Source organism: Aplidium turbinatum, chromosome 5 (assembly GCF_918807975.1).
Source record: "Aplidium turbinatum chromosome 5, kaAplTurb1.1, whole genome shotgun sequence".
Taxonomy (NCBI): domain Eukaryota; kingdom Metazoa; phylum Chordata; class Ascidiacea; order Aplousobranchia; family Polyclinidae; genus Aplidium; species Aplidium turbinatum.
The window spans coordinates 31,128,431-31,150,803 of record NC_137476.1 but is presented as its reverse complement, the minus strand read 5'-3'; the positions used below and the strand labels follow the sequence as shown (position 1 = coordinate 31,150,803).

General features: G+C 35.6%; 1 protein-coding gene and 1 pseudogene across 2 annotated transcripts; one reads left to right on the top strand and one right to left on the bottom strand.

Annotated features, from left to right (window-relative positions):
- Positions 1 to 146: 146 nt before the first annotated feature.
- Positions 147 to 20,652, top strand: LOC145770086 (beta-1,3-N-acetylglucosaminyltransferase lunatic fringe-like; annotated as a pseudogene). The gene is made up of 9 exons (XR_014289129.1): positions 147 to 719; positions 998 to 1,029; positions 11,369 to 11,417; positions 12,858 to 12,900; positions 13,980 to 14,039; positions 16,264 to 16,387; positions 16,923 to 17,023; positions 17,687 to 17,852; positions 19,277 to 20,652. The product of XR_014289129.1 is annotated as a beta-1,3-N-acetylglucosaminyltransferase lunatic fringe-like (transcript).
- Positions 4,319 to 10,052, bottom strand: LOC145770127 (beta-1,3-N-acetylglucosaminyltransferase lunatic fringe-like). The gene is made up of 6 exons (XM_082581713.1): positions 10,047 to 10,052; positions 8,819 to 8,867; positions 6,785 to 6,827; positions 6,406 to 6,465; positions 5,234 to 5,357; positions 4,319 to 4,447 (listed from the first exon to the last, which is right to left on the bottom strand). The coding sequence occupies exons 1-6, from the start codon at positions 10,050 to 10,052 to the stop codon at positions 4,319 to 4,321; spliced, it is 411 nt and encodes a 136-aa protein (XP_082437839.1).
- Positions 20,653 to 22,373: the final 1,721 nt, after the last annotated feature.

Genomic DNA, 22,373 nt, shown 5'->3' with positions numbered 1-22,373 from the left:
TTCCACCTAGCATGTGATAACCTTTCTTGTTTACAAACTCTTATGTAAACGTGCCAAAAGACAATTCGTGTTTAACACGACAAAGTGAACAGCATCATGGAGGAGGCCCTTATTGCAAGCTTGCCAAAACGGAACCCTGCACTTATAAACAACTAATTCAATATTATTACCACCTCAACAATGCTAAAATTGAAAGAAATATTTGGGGTATTGTTTTGCGCATCAGCGAGGATTTAATTACTATCTGGCAGACAGTAAATCCTCTCCTCCGTTTGATTTCTGACAAAGCCATCAACAGAAAAATTAAAGATTTATTGAGATTGGTTAAGGATATAAAATGCAAACACGCAAAAGGCCAAGCAAAAGCTAATCTGGACATGTATTTGTTCGCTGGAAGTTGTGGCATGCAGCGATACTCGAGTCAACTGCAAGCTCTTGGATTGCAAGAAAGAGCACATTCTCTGTGCATGCTCTGTAAATGCCAAAATTCCATTGGAAAAAAGAGCTTATCTGATGGATCAAAGGCAAAAAAATTGGTCCTAAAGGTATCTTTCAAATATCATTGGTTGATGTCATTGGTTTTGAAAGCACAAAATGATGAAAAACGGCTACAAAAACTTCTCCATGACTTACACGAGGAGGAAGGCGATATACCTGGACCATCAGGACTACCTGTATGAATAAGAAGCTCAAGCACGTCAAGTTCGGCATCAGACAAGGTAAGCACGATTTATTTAGTGGATTGAAAGTGATACATATGAATTGGTACCACAATGAAAAAATCAACACGTGTATCATATTGGTGTTATTTAATAAGCTCAGTGCACAAAGAGTATAAGTAACCTAAAAATTTATATACCGAAACTATTTTACCTTTGTTTGCCATAAATCCCTGATGTTTGAATGTTTATAATTTAGGCCAGTAACATTTGATTTGTATCACAGATTTATTATTACAGTAAGTTACTTTTTTTAATGTCATAATGTTTTATTTTAGGACAAGCAAGAGTGCCGGCCTGCGAATACAACGTAAGATTTCATTTTTTCCGTTTAGAGCTTGTGAGGAGTGACTATCATCGCTTGGCAATGCATTATTACATGACATAAAACATCTTTTGAGACCTGAAGTTGATCTCCGTCTCATTATTATGAATAAGTCCAAACTGGATCGAGCCAAAGCAAAAATCAAAGTTATCGGCGAAAAATTACAGACAGCAGCAAAGTCTAAACTGTTATGTCTTGGCGTCGATAGTAAGAATTTTAGCAGCCGCTAACTTATTTTTGTATTTTTCTAGCGAGCACAGGGCAACGAAAAAGATTCCATTAGTCAACTGGAATGCAAACGAGTGGCAAGAGTTAGTGGATATTAGCGATCTAGAAAGCGCAAACCCACCACTAACACAGGAAGTTACGAGTGGCAAGAGTTAGTGGATATTAGCGATCTAGAAAGCGCAAACCCACCACTAACACAGGAAGTTTCAAACGAGGACCTTCAATCATTCGTTGACAACGATCGGAAACCGAACATTTCTGATGTAGGCTACCTTCACATTCGCAAAGTGTGGAGAGATGTGTAAAACTGGTTTCGGAAGCTTCGCAAGTTTCGTACGGTTTCGAAAATCGTCACAAAACAATTGTTTCCAAAGCTCTCAGTAGAAATATGCAACCGCCGTTTCCGTCTAAAGGTTATTATCGTCATACCTACTAACGACGAATTGCAGTCCGAGCTGTAGCTCAACCAACCAACTTATCTTCACTTACTGTAGTTTGCGTATACTGAATATTTTTTTTATTTTTAATAATTTTTTACTTCGAAGAGTACGCCTGAGCATAAAAGTTTTCATTTTGAGTGCCCGAAGGATTGAGTCAAAGCAGTTTAAACGAGAAATAAGCAGCCATTTTCGAAGTTGGTTGTGCGCCATCTAGCGGTAATGTAATTTTCTTTCAAAAATCGAAAAAAATTCAAATGAATTTCCGCAAGCCGTTTCTCATCCGGTATGGCTGATATTTCACAGAAGTGAGTTTTTCAGCTAAATCTAACTACCGGTATATTATTCACTTCAATATTCCAAAAAAAGTATAAAATCGACCTGCCCTCTTTCAGCATCAGACGAACATCAAAAGCATTCAGTCGATGTGATGTTGATCGTACGTTGGAACAGACCGTAAATGCAGATGCTGACATCAAGACTGACAGGGATAGCATCGATGACACAGAATTTTGGTGCACGTAAGAGGTGGAATATTCTTAGAGCAACAAGAAGTGATGTTGTTGGAAGCTTGATGATGAAAGCTCAACGATGAAACTGCTCAAGAGCTGAAACCATCAAGAGTCAAGAGAGATACATCAGATTTGAAAAAAAATCCTCATTGTTGTGTACACAACTACATATCTATTTGCAGATCCTGTTGAGAATGATGTTTTGTATTCATTGGAAGTAGAAAATCTACATCTGAGGAAATCACAAGTGAGCTTCTGCAAGTGAAGAAGATTGGCGAGAAGATGTACTCTGAGTTCAAGACAGACTGCTTAATATCTACCTTCAGGTTTGAGTCACCAATCTACAGGAAAGTAGTCAGAAACTTCTTTTATGATGCTGTAAAAGCAAATGTGGTGAACAAGGAAAGAAAGGAATAATAGAAGTGAAAGGGACAAGAGACCTGTTTGGGCGACTACTTTTTCTTGCTGTGACAAATCATATTGAGTTACCAATTGTCTTCAAGTATCCCTTAACTCCTGTCCCTTTGTGCCTTGGAAATGTCGATGAGTCAATGAGTTCTACTGCAAAGTCTACACTTCTGCACAAATTGTAAGGAAAGGGATAGTTAGGTCCGCCCAGTTAGCTTAGTGGTTGCGCGCCCGCCTCAAGATCACGCGGCACTGGTTTGACTCTCGGGGTGTACGCTTGAGCAACGCATTTTCAGGACTGCTCTCCATTCAGCGGCACCTAGTGAATGGAATTATTTCCCGGCAACAACACTTCAACAATCGGAAAACGTCAATCTGCCTCTTGTAAACTTAAATCGGTTTTCGTTTAAAGCTGTCTTTTGTAAGTAACTGTCGTAAAAGAGGCTACGGTGCCTACAAGGATCTGTGATAGATTTGCTTCAGCTTTTGGAACTTTGCTAACAATAGCATGTCTATGTTCGTATGTTCTATCTACAGTAAGATATACAATCTAAACTTTCTATTTACCTTTCGTAGTTATATAGGTACCGGTATATAAAAATGACAAAGTATTATGTCTGGTGATTGAAACATTTTGCATGTTACCATGTTGCGTATAATCAAACAAAAAGTGTTCATTTTGATCATAATATCAAGTCATGTTGTTCCTATATCTTTAAGTTAGAAACTTTCATTAAAATCATCTTATATTGCCTCATACTGTTTCTTGTGATGTATCCAGGGCTTCCCAAACTGGGGGTCGCGACCCCCTAAGGGGTCGCGTAATGAACTTCAGGGGTCGCATAAAGTATACCAATTTGCACAAGGTACTGCATATTAACACTTCTGTGCGAGATGCTGTTACAGTTATTAACTTTATTAAGAGGTGGAAAAATGGAATCAGAGTTAAAACTCTTTTACTGCATCGTGAAGTGAGGTGGCTTTCAAAAGTCGAAGCTTTAAAATGGCTAGCCAATTTACATTGAAAATCGAAATCATGATTTTTCCAACAGAATAAAATTCAGTCTTGGTCCACCATTTTCGCAATGACATCTAACTTTTGGAATTATGCCAAATGTCAGATTTGCTTGAAAAAGTAAACGAATTTAATTAGTCCCTTCTAGGAGAAAACGTCAATATTTTGGATTGAAACCAAAAATTGATGCGTTCATAAAAAAATTGAACATCTGGAAACCAAAATTTCAAAATGATTTATCTAAAATGTTTTCATTTCCCCTACCGTTCCAACCTAAACAGCATTGAAACCGCCTTGAGACCTGCATTAACAAACACTGAACCACGGCTGGACTTGCTTTGTGGCAGAAAGCAGTCACATCCGTGACCCATCACACTGAATGAATGTGTTTGCTTTTTTGTTTTGTTTCCAGTAGTCTGCGCATAGGCTTCGTTGTGATAGTCAGAAATAAAAAAATAAAAACAAACTGAACTGAGTGCAGGTAAATTGTTTTTGGTTTTCGTTTGATCTAAGCTTTTTAATAAATATCACAAATGTATATGACCTGGCTCCTGGTCTAATTTCTTTTTACTGCCAAGGCATCTTCAGAAACACAATTCAACTTAATACGACTCAAATTGCTTTTACCAAATCGCATACAATATACAAATTTGACAGAAGTGAACTGTAAATTCTCACAACAACCAATTTGTTTTGTAGTACCTGCACCATGGAGCCATCTTTTTTGCTAAACTCCTGGAAATACACACTCCAGCGCCTCCAGTACCAACCCAAATTGAAATCGGCTTTTTTTGGTATTTAACCTGGAATTGTAATTAAAGTTGTCAAAACCTGCTTCAAAGAATTATTTTATGAATGCTTTAATTGCAGTAAAACCATTGACTAGAATCTCCTATCCTCATTTAAGCAGAACTTTTTTGTGTGATTGATTAAATAAAGGACTTTCCTATTATTCTACCTAAAAATACTGTATATGGGAACACGCCAAAACAAAGTTTGTATTTGAAAGCTACGTCATTAGCAAGTTTTCCTACAGCACCACCAAATTACAATGTAGCCTACAGTACCTAGTTTCAACAAACGATCTAAAAAACTTGCTTATTGATCTAACTGAATAAGTACGGTATGTCCATGAATCCATGGTAGCTGCTATGGCAAGCAGAATTGAGTATTTTTGAATTTCATTTGGTTTTTATTGGCACGTTGTCTATATCCCACCAACACACCACAAGTGAATAAAAAATATCAGTAACCTCTCAAGTACATGTAACTCCATACAAAGTGAAAATTACATGACTTTTGACTCTTTTTTATTTTTTTTTAAATTAATGTCTAATAAGACATTTTTAACGGCAGTAGAGACCAATGTTTCGATCTTACAAATCTCTTCAGCGCAGTGAAATGAAAGTAGAGAATTGTCTTGAAGTTTCGCATGGGATGATGGTTTTCAAGAGCGATTAATAAGCCTAATGAGAATTAATTTAATTTTTAATTTTGGACTTTAGCGAAACGTAATTTAACATACAAGTTTGAAAAAAAGACGGAGACTTGTCTTCCAGTCTAATTATTCTTGATTTATGTCAACTTACGGTAATAGGAAATGAAACACCTGGTTTTCCAAGATACACGTCATCGTCCCATCTGTAACGTCGCAACAACGTCACCAGCTCTTTGACGTTGACGTAATTATCGTCATCAAAATGACACCAGAATCTGTAAAACGGGATTTCGGTTAATGATGTCATTCGAAACGTCATTCGAAAACTTTGTTTGATAATCGCGGTGTTGTAATGGTGCCACTGTTATATAATTTCTACACAGATAAAAGAGATGAAGGCGCTGTAGCAAGAAACGTGCGCTGTATTTTGATTTAACATGTTGACTTATTATTGTAAACAGCTGTTGGGTATGACATTATCTTTGAAGCGTTAGAAAAGGGTAAATTAACGTAAAAAGTCGGCAAATCTCAAACCTATAACGACATTTTTCATTGGAGATGTAAAGATTTCTCTTTGAAAACAAATTGTCGAAAGAACAGAAGAAAAACTTTCAAAACCGAATGAAGTTTGCTTCAAATTTTGATAAGCAGTGTTTCTTAAGAAATTTTCATGAGAATAAGAACTTTGACAAGCGCTGTATTGGCAAGCACACAATCACGTAATCGCCGTCGATTTAATATAAAACCATAGAAAATCTATGGGCTTGTTTTTGGTTCAAGAAAATTACCCCTTTACCAAAATTGATTTCATCTTAGTTGCTCGTTAAAATCTTTTTCCTCGGCTTTCTCAGTTTGAGGATGAAGATTCAAACCAACACCAGTAGTTTCTTAATCTCGATGGCTAAACCTTTTTCCTTTACTGAAGTCACGTGCCTGCCTCTGCACACCTTGTGCATGAATGTGCAGTTAGATTTATTGTTAATGTTATGGGATGGTGGCTGATTAGATGACTGCTTATGGTCTTTCGCTACCATCCTGATTACGTCACAATCTAATCAACAGAGGTAACTTACAATGCATTGTTTTTACTTTTCATTGACTCTGCTTGTTTGTTTATATGTGGTTCTATTGATTATTATTGAAATAACTTGACTTGACTTTAGTGAATCGTTTTTTATTAGCAAATCAGCAAAAACATTTAAGTTGAACGACATTACAAATTTTACAAAAACTTAATAGTCTACATTAAAACAGAAAAAATACAAATTCAACAACCACCTATAGTATGGGTTTAAAATATATTTGTGACCGACCATTTCTTACTTTTTATTGGATTTCAGGTAGCCATCATACTCAACACCTAACTTGCAACAGAGGTCTTCTCTAAAAAGAATAAAATGTATTAGTTAAAATTCCGATTGTGTTAATGTTGCTTTAAAGGTGGTGAGTCCCATACTTGAGCCAAGCATCGAGGGATGAGAAGAAAAGTTTCTCATTGTAATCTTACATTGAAATCTTACATCAAACAAGCATGTACATTGTACTTGACGATATCTAACGTTGCTTTTAAGTGAAACATTGTGAAACCAAAAGAACTACTGTTTGCTCAAAGTTTAAGTGAAAAGGAATAATTCCTTTTTTTGTTTCACCTGGTTTTAGGCTACTTTTCCGTGTTTTGTTTTTTATAATGTTGGTTACTCACCTCTTATGGGTAGGATTACAAGAAGTATTGATTAAATGACCACCTAGAAGAACAGAAAATCTTTTTTAGAATGTAACATTTTGAAACATTGGTATGGTTCACCTCATCTACAAAATCAGTCGTTTATTACATTGATTCAACGTTTGCAGACGTCAAATTAATGAAAAAAAAAGAATGAGGTTTGCTTGCTGGTAATGATTCAGACGAGAATCAAAGATAAATGACGGAAATCACCAACGTATTCCCCTTGAAAACAAGATTAGCAATAAACGACAATTGGTCTTCGTCATTAGTAAGAAACAAATGGCAGTGTTGACTTATTGCTCTGAGCCAGGCACGTAGCCAGCAAAATAATTTGGGAAGGGGGCAAATAAACATTATAGCAGTGCTTCCCAACCGGTGGGTCGCCACCCATTGGTGGGTCGCGAAGCATTTCTAAATGATTCTGAATGTTAAAATTTTCTAAAAAATACCGACATTACTATGAATCTCACAAGCCGCAGTTTGGTCTTAAACAGTAGGCTACTGCGGCTTCGCCATCGCTACTCTTATTTTCACTTCATTTGTTGACTTTCCATTTTCATGAATTGTGCACCCTGTTTTCTATTAGATCGAGAAATTATTGCATTATCATAACAATTATGCAGCAATGTAACAATTAGATGTGTCGCATTAACTATTTCAGTACGTAAGCCAGTAGTAAATATGCCACAATAAAGATGTCATATCTCATTGTGGGTCGCACAATAAAACTTGCATTAAAAGTGGGTCGCGAACTAAAAAATGTTGGGAAGCACTGTATTATAGCACATATCAGTGAGTCCGGCAACGAATTGGTAGAAGCGAAGCACCCAGAGGAGGTCTGAGGGCTTCTTCCAGATGACTTGAAAAAAATACCTTAAAATTGCGCATTCTGAAAGTACTTTCAGCCTAAATCGATAGTAAAACTTTTTCAAATGATGTAACAGAAGGTAAAATGTTTATTCAAAATATTTCGAGGGGAGCAACTGCCCGCTTTACTCCCTCTGACTACGACCCTGATCTGAGGCATATGTTTTTTAAGACTATTTGTCAAAGGCTAGGACAGGAGGAAAATGACAGGAAGTAAGAACTAAAGCAGTAATCCATTTGTAAATTTGAAAAATAGCAATTGTCTTATTTTTTCACTTGTTGATTTATATTCAAAATGGCTGCATCAGTTTCGGTTCCAGACATGTTGAAGACATACTCTCTTTTAGTGCAACACTTCAAAACGATTGCGACATTTCAAATTTCACAAATTTATGTTCTCAGCCCAAAGCTTTCTTTATTGGATGGGAATTTTTAATTGTCAACAAGTCAAGCTGCTGAAATCATAATCGTCGTTTCAGGCACGTTTGAGTTGAGGATAATGAAATCCCTCAAGTAACAAAGTTTTGTTAGTCAAAAATCAGTCATTCGATTTGAATAATAATATGTTATGGTTTTATTTATTGTCGCTCTACATTACAACTGCTAGGGTCGTTTTGCGACATGGCTCCTTTTTAATTTTAGATTAGATTTACAATGTCATCACGTTATAACCTGACTTATTCTCACTGCGTTATGCAAGAAAGAACACAATCGGTCTTCGGTGTGACCCGACCTGTAATCGATCTCAGATCTGCCAGCACGGCGATAACCACAAGGCCGATATCCACTCGGCCAGTGAGCTGGTATTCGATTTGAAAGCGCTTTGCAAAAGAAACAAGTCTTTCATTTTTTGGTTTTAAAACGTGTTTCGAAAAAATTACCCAGCCAACAAATCAGGCTTGTTTTGCATTCTTCAGTCTGCAGACGTTGAATTAACATAAAAAAAAACTGATTTGCTTGTTGGTAACTCACACTCACACAAGTGTCCTTTAGTTACCCTCAGAGCTCATGGTTGTCATGTAAGATGTGATGTTACAGCGGTGGTGGGTTCAACTTTGTTAAAGTGAAACAAAAAAGGTCATTATGATGTCTTTTGTTTCGAACAATGTTAGTAATAAAAATTATTTAAACAAACTATCTCACCTGTGAGCTTATCGTATTCCTCATCGTAGTAATCGGTGATAAAGAAAGTCTAGAAAATATGATACAAAAATAAAGGTTTAGATAAATTCCTTCCTTGAAGCTCTAGCAACTTACAATTGTACGAGACTTGTGTTTCTATCTATATGTTCCATGAGAAGCAGTTAAATAGTGGGAACAAAAGATTTTTAACAGATGTACAGTAGGCCCTTACGGACATAATGATTGAGTTTTGTTTTAATATTCAGAGTAATAAATATTCTATTACCAAATCCTGAAGTCAAATTTGCTCTCGATGCATAGCAATTATGAAATTTTTTATATTAAAAAAAAAAAAAGAGTTAAAAGAAATCCCCTCTATCAATTTATGGCTAGGATACCCTACTAGATCACCATACAGTTTGAAGTCCCTACCTCTAGCCATTTTCGAGTTTTTAGGGCTGCAATGGAGACAATCGGTTGATTTTATGTCCAAATTCAAAATGGTATAAACCCTTAATGGATTGCCCCAGCCTAACAAAGTAAATGTTTTTGGATATTTGTTTCCTCCTTTTTCCAGCAATATATGGTTTGTGGGTGAACTTTCGTGTGTAGACTGTTATTTATAACAAACACGAAAAATGCGATTCGAAGTAGTACTGCCCCCTTAAGTGAAGAAAACGATTAATCGACGAATGACCGGATACTACTTTGTATTCTCAGCAGAACCTCAACTGCTGGAAAGATTGAATTTGTAGCTTAAACAAGAAGCATTGCATTTAAAGCAATTTTTCGCTCGACTAAAAAAGACTTTGTGTAGCGTTTTTATAATCTAAAAGTAATGAATTTGTTGGAATATTTCCAGCCAAAAACCTGCAGCCCAACAATGCATTTGGAGAGTTGTAATAAATGTTTAGTTTCAAAACAACATTGTTCGTTCCAGACTGAAGTGTTGGGATGTTTCTCTTTGCGTTAAACCATAGATTTCTACTTCAAGTTCCTGTATTCACTCGAGTGAATTGCACGCCACTTTTTATCCAGTCTTCTAGTTAGCAAAACCTAGCAACGTTTACTTGGTTTATATCGCAATCGAATTAATTTCTAGTTGAAAGACGTTTCAGACAAAAAGTAAGGGTAAAACTTAAATGTTAGCCTTTATGAGACCATTTCTTTTTCAAAGTAAGAAGATTAACTTTGGTTTGAACGAATGTTCTTTTCATAATAAAGAAAGTTCTTGAAACCAAAAACCCACCGACATGGTTCAGTTGAATGAGCTTGTCACGTTGCTGCTCATAATTAATATTGTCACATTTGTTTTTGTTTTCGTCTCCGGCTGTGTTACAACAAAAAATGATGGAAAACGATTTAAAATTTCTACTTTTAGGCCCTTGAAGAGCACAACTATTTCAGAAACGTGTGGCAGCTGCTACAAATGGCAACCCATCCACTCGAAAGTCATCTCGTGATACATTAAATTGATCCGGTTCAATGCCGTGTTTCATAAAACAGTCCATACTTATTGATTTTCTGCAGACATGCTTTGTTGTGTTGGTAGTTATGAAAAACGTTGTTTTATTGCACATGACATTGATACCTGTGATGTAATTTCATTTAACTGTATTTCCTCAGTGTAAAAAGAAATGAATGTCAATTTTTTTTTGTTCGGTCATTGTTTTACATTATCTTATGAACTGGCAACCTCGAAAAGATATAAACAGATAAAAGCTTAGTTTTTACTTCCTACTTCATCATTTTTTTTTTATTTCTTTATCTACTAGGTGCAAATATATTTTGGTATTATAAAAAAGACTGCTACAGTGAGGCTTTGAGCAGGCGCCCTGTCGCTTGTTCGTCCCTACACCACAAGCCTAGGAAAGTGGTTGTCAAAATACATTTTTAAAACAAAAAATTATTCGATTGTTTAAAGATTTGCCAATGGGTTGTTAGCAAGCTTTAATTAAGAGGTTACAATATCTAGCTTGCTGGAGCCTAGCTGGTAAAATGCAAACCGTGATAATTTTAACAGTTAGTTATACTTGAGTTTACATTTAGTTTGATTCCTATTTTTCACATGCCGTGTGGAAATCAACTGGTTTTGTCAATTCCGCTTTGATGTGCCATTGTTAGGTGATATATAACGTTAAATAGATGCGAAATAGCGTATTTTTAGCGGTTTTCAACTTTATTGATGGTAATTGCACTCATTATCTTATCTTTAAATAATGAGTCTGTCGAGCATCTGTTCTTTGGGTCTTTAATTATTTATTTAATGTGCTGCCAATGATTTGCCACTTGGTCAAAACCAATCTGCTACAGTTCATTCGTTTTATATTGAGTCTACGTTTGTACACGTTGAATCAACGTAAAAGGTATCGATTTTACTTTCTTGATGGCTTGTTCGGGGAGTGTTCTTAAACTTTCAACGGTAAAAATGAAGTCTTGGATCTTTTGCTTCCACGATTTAACTGCTTCTCGTGGAACACTTAGTTAGAAACGCAAGCCTCGTACAATATTATAACTTACCAGAGCTTCAAGGAAGGAATTTATCTAAACCTTTATTTTTGTACTTTCTAGACTTTCTTTATCACCGATTACTATGATGAGAAATACGATAAGCTCACAGGTGAGATAATTTGTTTAAATAATTTTTATTAACATTGTTCGAAACAAAAGACATCATATGACCTTTTTTGTTTCATTTTAACAAAGTTGAACCCACCATCGCTGTAGCATCACAGCGTACATAACAGTCATGGACTCTGAGGGTCACTGAAGGACACTAGTGTAAGTTACCAGCCAGAAAATCAGTTGTTTTTCCATGTTAATTCAACGTCTGCAGACTGCAGAATGCAAAACAAGCCTGATTTGTTGGCTGGGTAATGTTTTCGAAACACGTTTTAAAACCAAAAAATGAAAGACTTGTTTCTTTTGCGAAACGCTTTCAAATCGAATGCCAGTTCAGTGGCTGAGTGGTTGTTGCCGTGCTGGCAGATCTGAGATCGATTACAGGTCGGGTCACACCAAAGACCGATTGTGTTCTTTCTTGCATAACGCAGTGAGAATAAGTCGGGTAATAACGTGATGACATTGTAAACCTAATATAAAATTAACAAGGAACCATGGCGACAAATCTCAACTCAAACGTACCTGGAACAAAGATTATGATTTCAGCAGCTTGACATGCTAACAATTTAAAATTCCCATCCAATAAAGAAAGCTTTGGGTTGAGAACACAAATTTGTGAAATTTCAAATGTTGCAACCGTTTTGAAGTGTTGCACAGAGAATATGTCTTCAAACATGTCTAGAACCGAAATTGATGCAGCCATTTTGAGCATAAATTAACACGTGAAACAATAAGACAATTTTTGTTACTTTCCAATTTTTCAAAAATACAAATGGGTTACCGCTTTAGTTCTTACTGCCTATCATATTCCCCCTGTGTTTGCCTTTGGCAAATAGTCGTAAAAAAAAACATATGGCTTAGACCAGGGGCGCAGTCATGGGGAGTAAAAGGGGCAATTCCCCCTCGACATATTTTGAATAAACATTTCACCTTTCGTTACAACGTCATTTGACAAAGTTTTACTATTGATTTAGGCTGAAAGTACTTTCAGAATGCGCAATTTTGAGGTTTTTTTTTTTTTCAAATATATCTGGGAGAAGCCCCTCAGACCCCTCTCTGGGTGCTTCGGTTCCACCAATTCGTTGCCGGGCTCACGTATATGTGCTGGAATACTTATTTCCCCCCTTCCCGAAATTGTTTGCTGGCTACGCGCCTGGCCCAAAGCAACAAGTCAACACTGCTATTTGTTTCTTACCGAGGACAAAGACCATTTGTCGTTTATTGGCAATCTCGTTTTCAAGAGTTGGCGATTTCCCTCATTTGTCTTTGATTTTCGTCAAAATCATTTCCAGCAAGCAAAACTCATTCTTTTTTTTCATAAATTCGACGTCTGCAAACGTTGAATCAACGTAATAAACGACTGATTTTCTAGATGAGGTAAACCATACCAATATTTCAAAATGTTAAATTCTAAAATAAATCACTGTTTTTTTTTCAGGTGGTCATTTAATCAATACTTCTTGTAATGTTGGCCATCTGAGGTAAGTAACCAACATTATAAAAAACAAACACGGAAATGTTATTAAAACGTTAGATATCGTCCTGTACAATGTACACGTTTGTTTAATGTAAGATTTCGTTTGAGATAAATGTTTGACCAAGTTATAAAGAGTAATACATTTAATTTTAAATAAGTCTTTGTCGGGGTGTTTGGATCATGTTGGTAAACAATGTAATCTTACTACCATGGTTGATCAAAGAATTTAAAGTTAAGCATTTTCAATTTTGTTTCGTAGATCCGACGTTGTGAAACGTTGAACTCGTAAAAAGCAATGAAATATTTCTGCGTGATTATTAACCTGAATGTACAGTACACCTCTGGCTTTTGCTCGATGCTGACAAAACGAGAATACCTGGGGAAAAATGGTTTTTCAAAGTCAGAAATGGCAATTGATTAATCAGTTTTATACTTTTTCCAACATCTGTGCCTTTTTGCATTCACTCAACGTTAAAACGAAAAAAAAGCAATATTTTCTGGCTGAAAGAAACCAAAGCAGGTGCAAGAAAAAGTAACCAGCCTCCGCCACCAAACCAATAACCGTATTGGTTTTTGAGAGCTTCTTAAATTTTTAACTTGCACAATTTTCATCAAATGAGCTAACGTTTAATCAAAAAATAAACAACTCAAAATGTTGATGCTAAACTTATGTTCAGCAAACGTCAAACTCACCCACACCTTGGGCTCTATATTTTTTGGATAAATTGATCAAGCGTTCCAACCATTTTGCTCCTAAGGTTAACGTTTCTTCATTACATTGGTAAAGAAACATTGCAATGGAATGGCGCAACGGATAAGGCGCTCGCTTTCTAGTCATACAAACCCGGTTCAACTCCCGGCTCAAGGCTGGTTGCTGCAATACACCGCCCACCTTTATTCAGTGTGCAATAAATTGGGTGGAGTAGCCGAGACAAAGGTCACCTTACTCTCGTTAGTGCCAGTAGGCAGTAGCTTCAAAGTACAATGAGAAACTTATCTTATCCCTCGATGCTTGGCTCAAGTATGGAACTCACTACCTTTAAAACAATCGGAATTTTAACTAATCTATTTTCTTCTGTTTAGACAAGACCTCAGTTGCAAGTTAGGTGTTGAGTATGATGGCTACCTGAAATCCAATAAAAAGTAAGGAATAAAGGCTCGTGCATCGGTCACGAGTATATTTTAAACCCACATATAAGTTGTTGTTGAATTTGTAATTTTTGTGTTTTAATGTAGACCATTAAGTTTTTGTAAACTTTCTAATGTCGTTTAACTTAAATGTTTTTGCTGATTTGCTAATAAAAAAGGATTTGCTAAAGTCAAGTCAATTTATTTTGTTTCATTAGCCCCACATATAAACCATAAAGCAGAGTAAACGAAGAGTAAAAACAATGCATTGTAAGTTGCAGCTGTTGATTAGATTATGACGTAATCAGGCTGGTAGCGAAAGACCATAAGCCGTCATCTAATCAGCCACCATCCCATAACAATAAATCTAACTGCACATTCATACACAGAGGTGTACTACAGAGACAGGCGCGTAACTTCAGTAAATAAAAAAGGTTTATCCACTGAGATTAAGAAAGAACTGCTGTTGGTTTGAACCTCCATCTTCAGGCTGAGAAAGCCGAGGAAAAAGATTTAAACCAGCAACTAAGATTAAATGAATTTTAGTAAAGGGGTCATTTTCTTGAACCAGAAACAAGCCCATAGATTGTCTAGGGTTTGATATTAAACCAACGATGGTTACATGATTATTAGGGTGGCTCGTTTTTGAACTTTTTTTTTAATTCTCTCGGGGTAGTGGGGAAATGGTGCCAATGAGTGAGAAAAAACTCATGACAAAATTTGAGATTCGTAACAAATTGTCTTCAGCCTTCTCATGGGGCTCAAAAATCGAAAAATGGGGTCAAAACGCAAGTTTTCCAAAAATATTTTTAGTTTGGGTAGATACAATATTGTTTAGACATATCTAATTAACCTAAGAAAACAAATTGGTGTCATTTAAACTATTCCTTCACCTTCCTCACAGCTTCTGAAAATTTCCATTTTCCTGAAAATTTCCATTTTCCTGAAAATTTCCATTTTCCTGAAAATTTCGCATTTTTGTTTGTGGTTACATAACTACAAACTTCATCAGTGACGTAAATTCAAATAAAAGACGTCACTTTTTCCTACCAAATTAACCTAATTTCATTAAAAAATGACGCAACAGCTCAGGGCAGGTCCATAAAGAGAAATGAAATGACGTTTTATAGTTGGTAAAATGTCTAACGCAATTATATATTATGTAACCACAAACAAAAATGCGAAATTTTCAGCAAAATGGAAATTTTCAGAAGCTGTGAGGAAAAAGTCTCTGACCTGGCTATGTTTGCTAAAAAAAAAAAAAAAAAAAAAAATTATATTAACGTTTTGTAAACCTGTTTTGTAAATTTGTAAACCTGCAAGATGTAGTGGTATCCATCTTGAACTCTGAGCGTTGCGCGAAAAAAAAAAAAAAAATTATATTAACGAGAAAAAAAATTATATTAACAAAAAATCCCCCCCTTGTTGTGTTGCGTTGCGCAAATGTTTACTTGAGACGTTGCGCAAAAAGAAAAAAAAAATTATTGTGTTCTTCTCGCCATGTCAATTATTTTGTACTCGTGCGTTGTTGATCAAAATAAAACAGTTTATCACCAATACTTTAAATGACTCCAATTTTTTTTCTTAAGTTCATGTATCTACCCAAACTAAAAATATTTTTGGAAAAATTGCGTTTTTGACCCCATTTTTCGATTTTTGAGCCCTATGAGGAGGCTGAAGACAATTTGTTACGAATCTCAAATTTTGTCATGAGTGTTTTCTCACTCATTGGCACCATTTCCCCACTACCCCGAGAGAATTAAAAAAAAGTTCAAAAACGAGCCACCCTAATGATTATATGTGCTTGCCAACACAGCGCTTGCCAAAGTTCTTATTCTTAAGCAGTATTTCATGAGAAACTTTCATATCAAAATTTGAAGAAAACTTTATTCGGTTTTGAAAGTTTTTTTTTCTGTTCTTTTGACAATTTGTTTTTAAAGAAAAATCTTAACATCTCCAATAAAAAAATGTCGATATAGGTTTGAGGTATGCCGACTTTTTACTTTGGTTCACCCTTTTCTAACGCTTCAAAGATAATATCATACCCAACAGCTGCTGTTCACATTAATAAGTTAACGCGTTAAATCAAAATACAACCCACTTTTTTTGCTACAGCGCCTTCATCTCTTTTATCGGTGTGTAAATTATATAATTATGACATCATTACAACACCGCGGTTGTCGAACAAAGATTTTAGAACGTTTCGAATGACATCATTAACCGAAATCCCGTTTTACAGATTCTGGTGTCATTTTGATGACGATAATTACGTCAACGTCAAAGAGCTGGTGACGTTGTTGCGACGTTACAGATGAGACGATGACGTATATCTCGGAAAACCAGGTCTTAAACAGCCGTTTCATGTAAGTTGACATAAAGCAAGAATAGGTAGACGGGAAGACAAGTTTCCGTTTTTTTTTCGTTTTTTTTTTTAAACTTGTCTTATGTTAAATGATGTTTCGCTAAAGTTCGAAATTAAAAAGTAAATCACTTGTCATTGGGCATTAATCATCACTCTTGAAAACCACCACCCGTGCAAAACTTCAAGACAACTATCTACTTTCATTTTATTGCCTGAAGATCCGTAAGATCGAAACATTGGTCTCCACCTAAATGTTTCTTTAGACATTAATTTAAAAAAAATAAAAAGGAGTCAAAAGTCATGCAATTTTCACTTGTACGAAGTTACATGTACCTGAAAGGTTACTGGTATTTTTTTATTCAATTGTGGTATGTAGTTGGGATATAAAAAAGTGCCAGTTAAAACCAAATTTTATTTAATCAACCACACAAAAAGGTTTTACGTAAATGAGGATAGGAGATTCTGGTCAATGGTTCTACTGCATTTACAACATAATTCTTTGAAGCAATTTTTGATAACTTTAATTATAATTCCAGCTTAACCACCAAAAAAATCGGTTAGCATTTTGGTTTGGTACTGGAGGCGCTGGAGTGTGTATTTCCAGGAGTTTAGCAAACAAGATGGCTCCATGGTGCAGGTACTACAAAACAAATTAGTGATTTTTAGAATTTACAGTCAATTTCTGTCAAATTTGTAGATTATACGCAATTTGATAAAAGCGATTTGAGTCGCATCAAGTTGAATTGTGTTTCTGAAGCCTGAGCAGCAAAATGAAACAGTTTCGTGAGAGAGTTTGCGTTTTTGTACCACAAGCAGGCAAGACACAACAACCGGGTTATAAACAATATGTTTAGATTAAGTTTAACAGAAAACGTTCAATTGATGGTCTTTTTTGTAAATAGTTGAAATGTGTTCTTATAATGCTGAACTTTGCTATGTTGTTATGCCTTGCCTGCTTATGGTACAAAAAAAACAATACGAACTGTCAGTGCTTTTTAACAATGCGTTAAGCGGTATTCATAGGAAGAAGGCCTACCAACGTTTTGCCGTTTAAGGGATGAATGTATGATAAAGAGATTTAAAAAGCTCAATAACGCAGCACGTTTTGGTGTAGTGGTCGTTGCAACTATTGAATTTGTAACGCTCTAAAATCTACTGCACACCTTTGTGGCATACAGCGTCACAAAACATAAAATTATATAGAAGTAACTTACTTGAAAACTCACTTTGCCACACTAAGTGATAGTTTTACTTTACAAACGTTTTATTTTACCTTTCAACCGATTTTCTTGATTTGCAGTAACGGAAAAATGGCGAGAACGTCAGACAACTTGAAAATACCAGACGACGTCACGCTGGGGTACGTGATTGAAAATAGACTCGGGATTAACTTAAATAAATCCGATCTTTTGCATTCACACCTGGAAGGTCTGTCCAATCTCAATTCCACGAGTATCTTAAAACAAGTGAGTATCTTTGTTGTCTGGTAACTGGTTGCTTTTGAACGACGGCTAAAAACAGTCGCGCTACTTGAACAGAAAGTTTCTGTTGTTTCTGCTTGCATTTAGTTTTGATTAAAACTGCGTTAACCCTTTAACTGCCACGGGTTCTTTAAAGGGCCCAACCCCTAAAAAAATGCACACTATTTGCAATCACCATAATTCTGGTTTTTGTTTGCCAAACTGTATGGGTCTTACTTTTTCAGAAAGAGAACGACTTGTATTTTGTAAAAGTTGAAAAAAATTACTAGGTTTGCATTTGAATTTTTTCTCCAATTTTAATCATTTACAGAGAATTTTTATTTTTTATGCAAAGTGAAGTTTATGCGGTTCTTTCTTCGCATAACACATTAACATCACCGTGACAACGTTTGTGTTGAAAGATTGACACTTGCCTGACATCTAGCGGTCAAGTTTACCGCAGTTTAGCGCTTAAAATGCGTTTCTTTCTCATAGTGAATTTTAATTAAAACGCCTTTGAAACACTGCTTTTGCCAAAGAATTCTTGTGTGTTGAGGGTGATCACTGATACAATATGAGATTGTCAGATAATATTCAGATTGTCAGGCATCAGTCAATATTTTAGACCACAGCTGGGTGAGTTTATAGATCACTGGTTCTCTACAACCGAGCTGTAAACGACAAATAAAACCCAATTTTGGCTGGCCGCCGTAATTTTTGATGAGAAGTTGACACATGTTTATGGAAAATTAGTGACATTTTTTAAACGAAACCTTTTTTACTGAACGTTTTGGCAACACTAGAAACCAAAACATCTTTTACACCGAAATACAAATGCGTTTTGGTTGTTTCAAGTGTGCTAAAATTGTTTTTTGTTTTTGGGTTAATTTTAAACTTGATTTTGGAAGAAAATTTTTCTGAGTCTGGCTATCTTGCCCGATTGTCTGGTCAGCATTATTCTGCTTACATTCCTTCAACCGTTTCAAAGCGAAATGCTGCAAAAAAAGTGTGTGATTTGCAACCGACAACGCCGCAGAAAAGAAACCCATTATTTGTATGAAAATTGCCATTTAAATTTTGGTTTTTGCATGGTTCCCTGTTTAAGATATTTTTATATAGGCCTGTATCATAAATGGCATGAATACCACAAACAGATTGAAACACATTGTTGAATATAAGTACACTACTGTGGTTTTGCAAATATTATTTATTTTTTGGAAATAACGTCAACACCAGCATAATTAAAGTGATGAAGGCTTTGTCAGCTTCATTGTGGTGTTTTCAAGAACATAAAATAGCTTGCAATTGCAATATAACCTTTGGTTGTATAAACGTTGTCAGTGACTTTAAAAACATGCTATATTTATGTAAAACGTCACACATATGCTTCATTTTCATCAGAATGACGTTTGTGTATTGCATTTTTGCAGGTTTCGTTGAGTTATCAGTTAAATAATAAAAACATTACCAAAAGCAACGTTATAAAGATTCAAAGCTGGAACAAACTACGGAGAAAAGATCCGACAAAATTCCTGTCACTACATTGTCATTTACACCCAGATACAAGCTACTGTCAAGGAGGATGAAGAAAACATAGAAGTTGGAAGATAAATGATAGTGCAGTACTGATTAAATTATAATTAGTCATTTTTGAAAAAAAGAGCAATTTTTTATTTATTATTTTTTAATTAAAATCTACATAAACTAATAGTTATTGAATGTTTATGAAATGATAAAAAAGTATTTCAATACTTTGTTAAACCACATTTATTCTTCATGTCCAGTAAATTGCCAAACCATGGGAGTGCCCTTGCGCGGGTTTTATTCGTGCAATCGTAAATAATCGTAATAGGTTTTTCTTTTTGTGCACATATGACACGTCATCGGGGTCAGACAATTTTGAAATATTAGAAACTGCAACATATCACCAACCAATATGTACCTGTAAGGTTTAATTTATATTCATATGAAGTTAAATGTGTCATCGGTTTCTTTTATCTCGTAAATTCAAAATATTATTCAAAATTGACTCCGTTGCTGAGTTAAATGTCACATGATTACGTAACTGTGCTCCGTGAAACAAAGTAAAGCAGCAATACGTCTTGTAAACACTTTGTATTATTGTTCTATCGTACTTTCAATATTGTTTTTTACTCGTTTATTTTATTCACAATTCAAGTTGCTTAATGAATTGTTAGTAACTGGAAGTACATTAATTTACTCTTGCCCTGTTTTTAATACTTTTATGTAAACATATTTTTTGCATCAGATCAACGTTTACGTTCCTTTTTGGTGTTTGTTTCCAACGATAACATCAGTCACTTTTTACATTGATTCAAAGTCTTCAAACGTCTAATTCATGTAACCAAGAACTTATTTTATGCCTGGGTATGAATTTCAAGGCAAAACACATAAATACTTGAATTGAATTTTAGCATTTTTATGGTGATCACTTCGCTTAGACGTCCATTTAGACGTCCATTCAGATGTCCATTAGACGTCCAGTCTTGTAGCCAGATTGTATTCCAAGTGTCTATAAAACTTCGTTTGGACCAAAAGATCGTTCCGTACCTTATTTGAAGCAATCTGACAATATCATTGTTTCTAAATGAATGACGAGATGTGTATTGATCGAAAGATATCGTTTTGTCGAAATGATCTATCTTATTAGATTGGTACTTTCCATTGGGAAATTACTGGCTTGCAATACCGCACTATTTATCAAAGATGTTTTGTTGTCGAAATATTTCTTATGTGTGTTTTATAATTTTGTGCTCAAACGATTTCAAATTTTGATGAAAATTAAAAAAATAATCATAAAATTCCTACAAAGCCACTGCTTGTTTTTAGAATCAGCTGGTCCTCTCTCGTCTTTATTCTAACGACTTAAAATGCATTATTCGTAAACCGCTAAAGGGCTTACATCACTAGAATTCATTCTACTAGAAGAAAATTTCCCCTAAAATAGCACATCATCGTCATGTCATCAGGTAGCAAGACACTAATTCAGTTTTTTTTGTCAGTTTCAGAGCTTTTTCCATCACTCTTTGGTAAGTGCAGGGCCAGTTGTCAAGTAGGTTAGCACAGGATTACATTGATACAATGTCTGAAGGTGTTCGAATCAATGCAAAAGGCGGATTTCGTTACGTGATTATGAATAGTTTGTGGTTTTAATAGTGTCGCATTTAGCTCATGATCGATAGAACAAGGGTTCAAATCTCCGCTGACCTTACGTTATTAAAACTATATTCACTCGCACTCATGCCAACTCATCCCCTCAAGAGTGAGGGTGGAGGTTGAATAAACGTAAAAATGTGATGATTTTCTTGTTTGGTAACGACTGGCGTTTTCTGCCATCAAAACCACACTATATTAGATTGGTCAAAAAAGAGTGTATCTCTACTCCATACTGCTTTTAGTGGTTGGATATGATTACCATATTCTCCGTTAGAAATCGTGACATAACGCATCATCTTTTCAGTATGCTAGTGCGATGGCAAGCTTTAAAAATTAATTATAAGTCGGTTATATCCTAATGCCTGTGTAATACTACTCAGTCGTGTGCGTTCAGTCGTATACATCGAGATACTTGTAATCGCTAATATTCAGGATTCAGTTGTAGCGGTAGCCTACAGTGTTATGAAATATTGCCGATTTGAAGAAGTTACTGTTGCGAAGGCTATGCTAGCAAACACTTTTACATATAAAAACGAAATATTGAAGAGAAAAGTCTTGCATAAGAAACTACTGAGGCGAAATGAAATATTTAAGAAGGTCTACATATCTAAAAAAGGTTAATACATCGGTGGCACATACATAAAAAGCTAATGCAATCTATATATAAAACAGTCCAGAGTTTGGCCCTTGATTTCCGTATTTACTGTGATTAACAAGTTTGGCTTCCCATTTAAGACACCCAACGGAAGAAGAAACAGTGATTCAACTAATTGTTTAAGTCTATTTTCAATTTAGTTTTCTGTTCAGTAAAGCTGTCTTTGAATTCAATTGCACTAAATTTTTCTTTTCAAAATTATTTTCTGCCCCCTAAATTTAGAATAGCCTACATCTTGGTTTTCCGGAACTAACCAGCTCAGTATAGAACTGGTCTCTTCGGCTCTGGTATCCCTTGGTTCGGTTCTAGGCTAGGTTACCAACATTTTTGTAAACGGTAGCGATAGCGAATATATTTTTTCCAGTGTTGTACGTTGACGCCGTCAATTTGACGGCGTCATTTGACGGCGTCATTTGACGGCGTCAACTTTTTGTTGACGCTGAGGCTAGCGCCGTCAATTTATTTTTCAGTTGACGGAAGTGATAGCGCCGTCAAGTATTTTGCCGATTTTAAGCGTCAAGCGCTATGCGTCATTTTTTTTTCATGGAAAATCTCGTTACACAATAAAAGTTTCACAATGTATTCTGGCCAACGCGACTCATCCGAATTACCCGCTTTCGCGTTGGTTGGAATGGCTCCCTGGAATACATGCGGAAGAAGTTCGCCAAATGGTGATCACCCATGTATTGAGAACG

Bases quoted from the DNA above. Each gene is read 5' to 3' on its own strand.
- LOC145770127 (XM_082581713.1), bottom strand. The intron at 6,828-8,818 runs GTGAGATAGTTT...CTGTTCTTCTAG, and splicing joins GGAATACGATAAGCTCACAG to GTGGTCATTTAATCAATACT. The intron at 4,448-5,233 runs GTAAGTTGACAT...TTACAATTCCAG, and splicing joins GTGTTTCATTTCCTATTACC to GTTAAATACCAAAAAAAGCC.